This window comes from Bison bison, unplaced genomic scaffold, assembly GCF_000754665.1.
Source record: "Bison bison bison isolate TAMUID 2011002044 unplaced genomic scaffold, Bison_UMD1.0 scf7180017847200, whole genome shotgun sequence".
In the NCBI taxonomy this organism is placed as follows: domain Eukaryota; kingdom Metazoa; phylum Chordata; class Mammalia; order Artiodactyla; family Bovidae; genus Bison; species Bison bison.
Window position 1 is genome coordinate 1 of NW_011477773.1, and position 930 is coordinate 930.

At 52.3% G+C, this 930-nt stretch overlaps 1 protein-coding gene across 1 annotated transcript; it reads right to left on the reverse strand.

Annotated features, from left to right (window-relative positions):
* Nucleotides 1-9: 9 nt before the first annotated feature.
* LOC104990165 (olfactory receptor 1S1-like) lies at nucleotides 10-693 on the reverse strand (the record flags this gene model as incomplete). The annotated part of the gene is made up of 1 exon (XM_010842150.1): nucleotides 10-693. A coding segment is annotated over exon 1 (684 nt), but the record flags the coding sequence as incomplete, so codon positions are not given.
* Nucleotides 694-930: the final 237 nt, after the last annotated feature.

Below are 930 nucleotides of genomic sequence, written 5' to 3' on the forward strand. Positions count from 1 at the left end.
TGTGGGTGAGAGTCTCAGGACAGCCCTGACGACGCAGACATAAGAGATGAGGGTGAGGGCGAAGGGCAGGGTGACGACCCATGAGCCCACGACAAAGAACACGAGCTCATTGGCCGTCGTGTCTGAGCAGGACAGCCTGAGCAGCGGGGCCAGGTCACAGAAGAAGTGCGGGAGAGCATTGCCATCACAGAAGACCAGTCGAAGGAGCAGAAGGGTGTGTGTCAGGGCGACAGCATTACTGAGGACCCAGGGAATGGCAGTCAGCCAAAGGCAGAGCCTGGGTCCCATGATGGCCGTGCAGTTCAGAGGGTGGCAGATAGCCACAAAACGGTCACAGGCCATGACCCCCAAGAGGAAGTTGTCAATGACAACAAAGACAATAGAAAAATACATGTGTGTGACGCAGCTCTCATAGGAGATGGATGGACTCTTGGTCTGAATATTCATCAGCATTTTGGGGACTGAGGTGGAAATGGAGGAAATATCAGCAAAGGCTAGGTTGGCGAGGAAGAGGTACATGGGGGTGTGAAGGTAAGAGTCCAAGCCGATGGCCAGAATGATGAGCCCGTTCCCCACCACAGTGGCCAGGTACATAGCCAGGAAAAGCGCAAAGAGGAGCTCCTGCTGCTCAGGTTGGGTGGAGAGTCCCAGGAGGAGGAATTCGGAGATGCTCGTTTGGTTTCCTAGATGCATATTTTTGCTGATCTGGAGAAAGGAACGCAAAGTCTTCACCCCCACAAGGAAACCCAATGTGGTACCATTCAACTGGGGTCATGGCAGGGAGGTGGGCACTGCCTCTAGGCTGAAGGGGAATGAAGGGTGGAAAAAGGTTACTTAATAAGGGAACTATTTCAGCTGTGCAGAGACTCAGGAAATGCCTTAGAAAGAAAAGACAGGGACATGATAGATACTTCTCGATGAATATGTTTT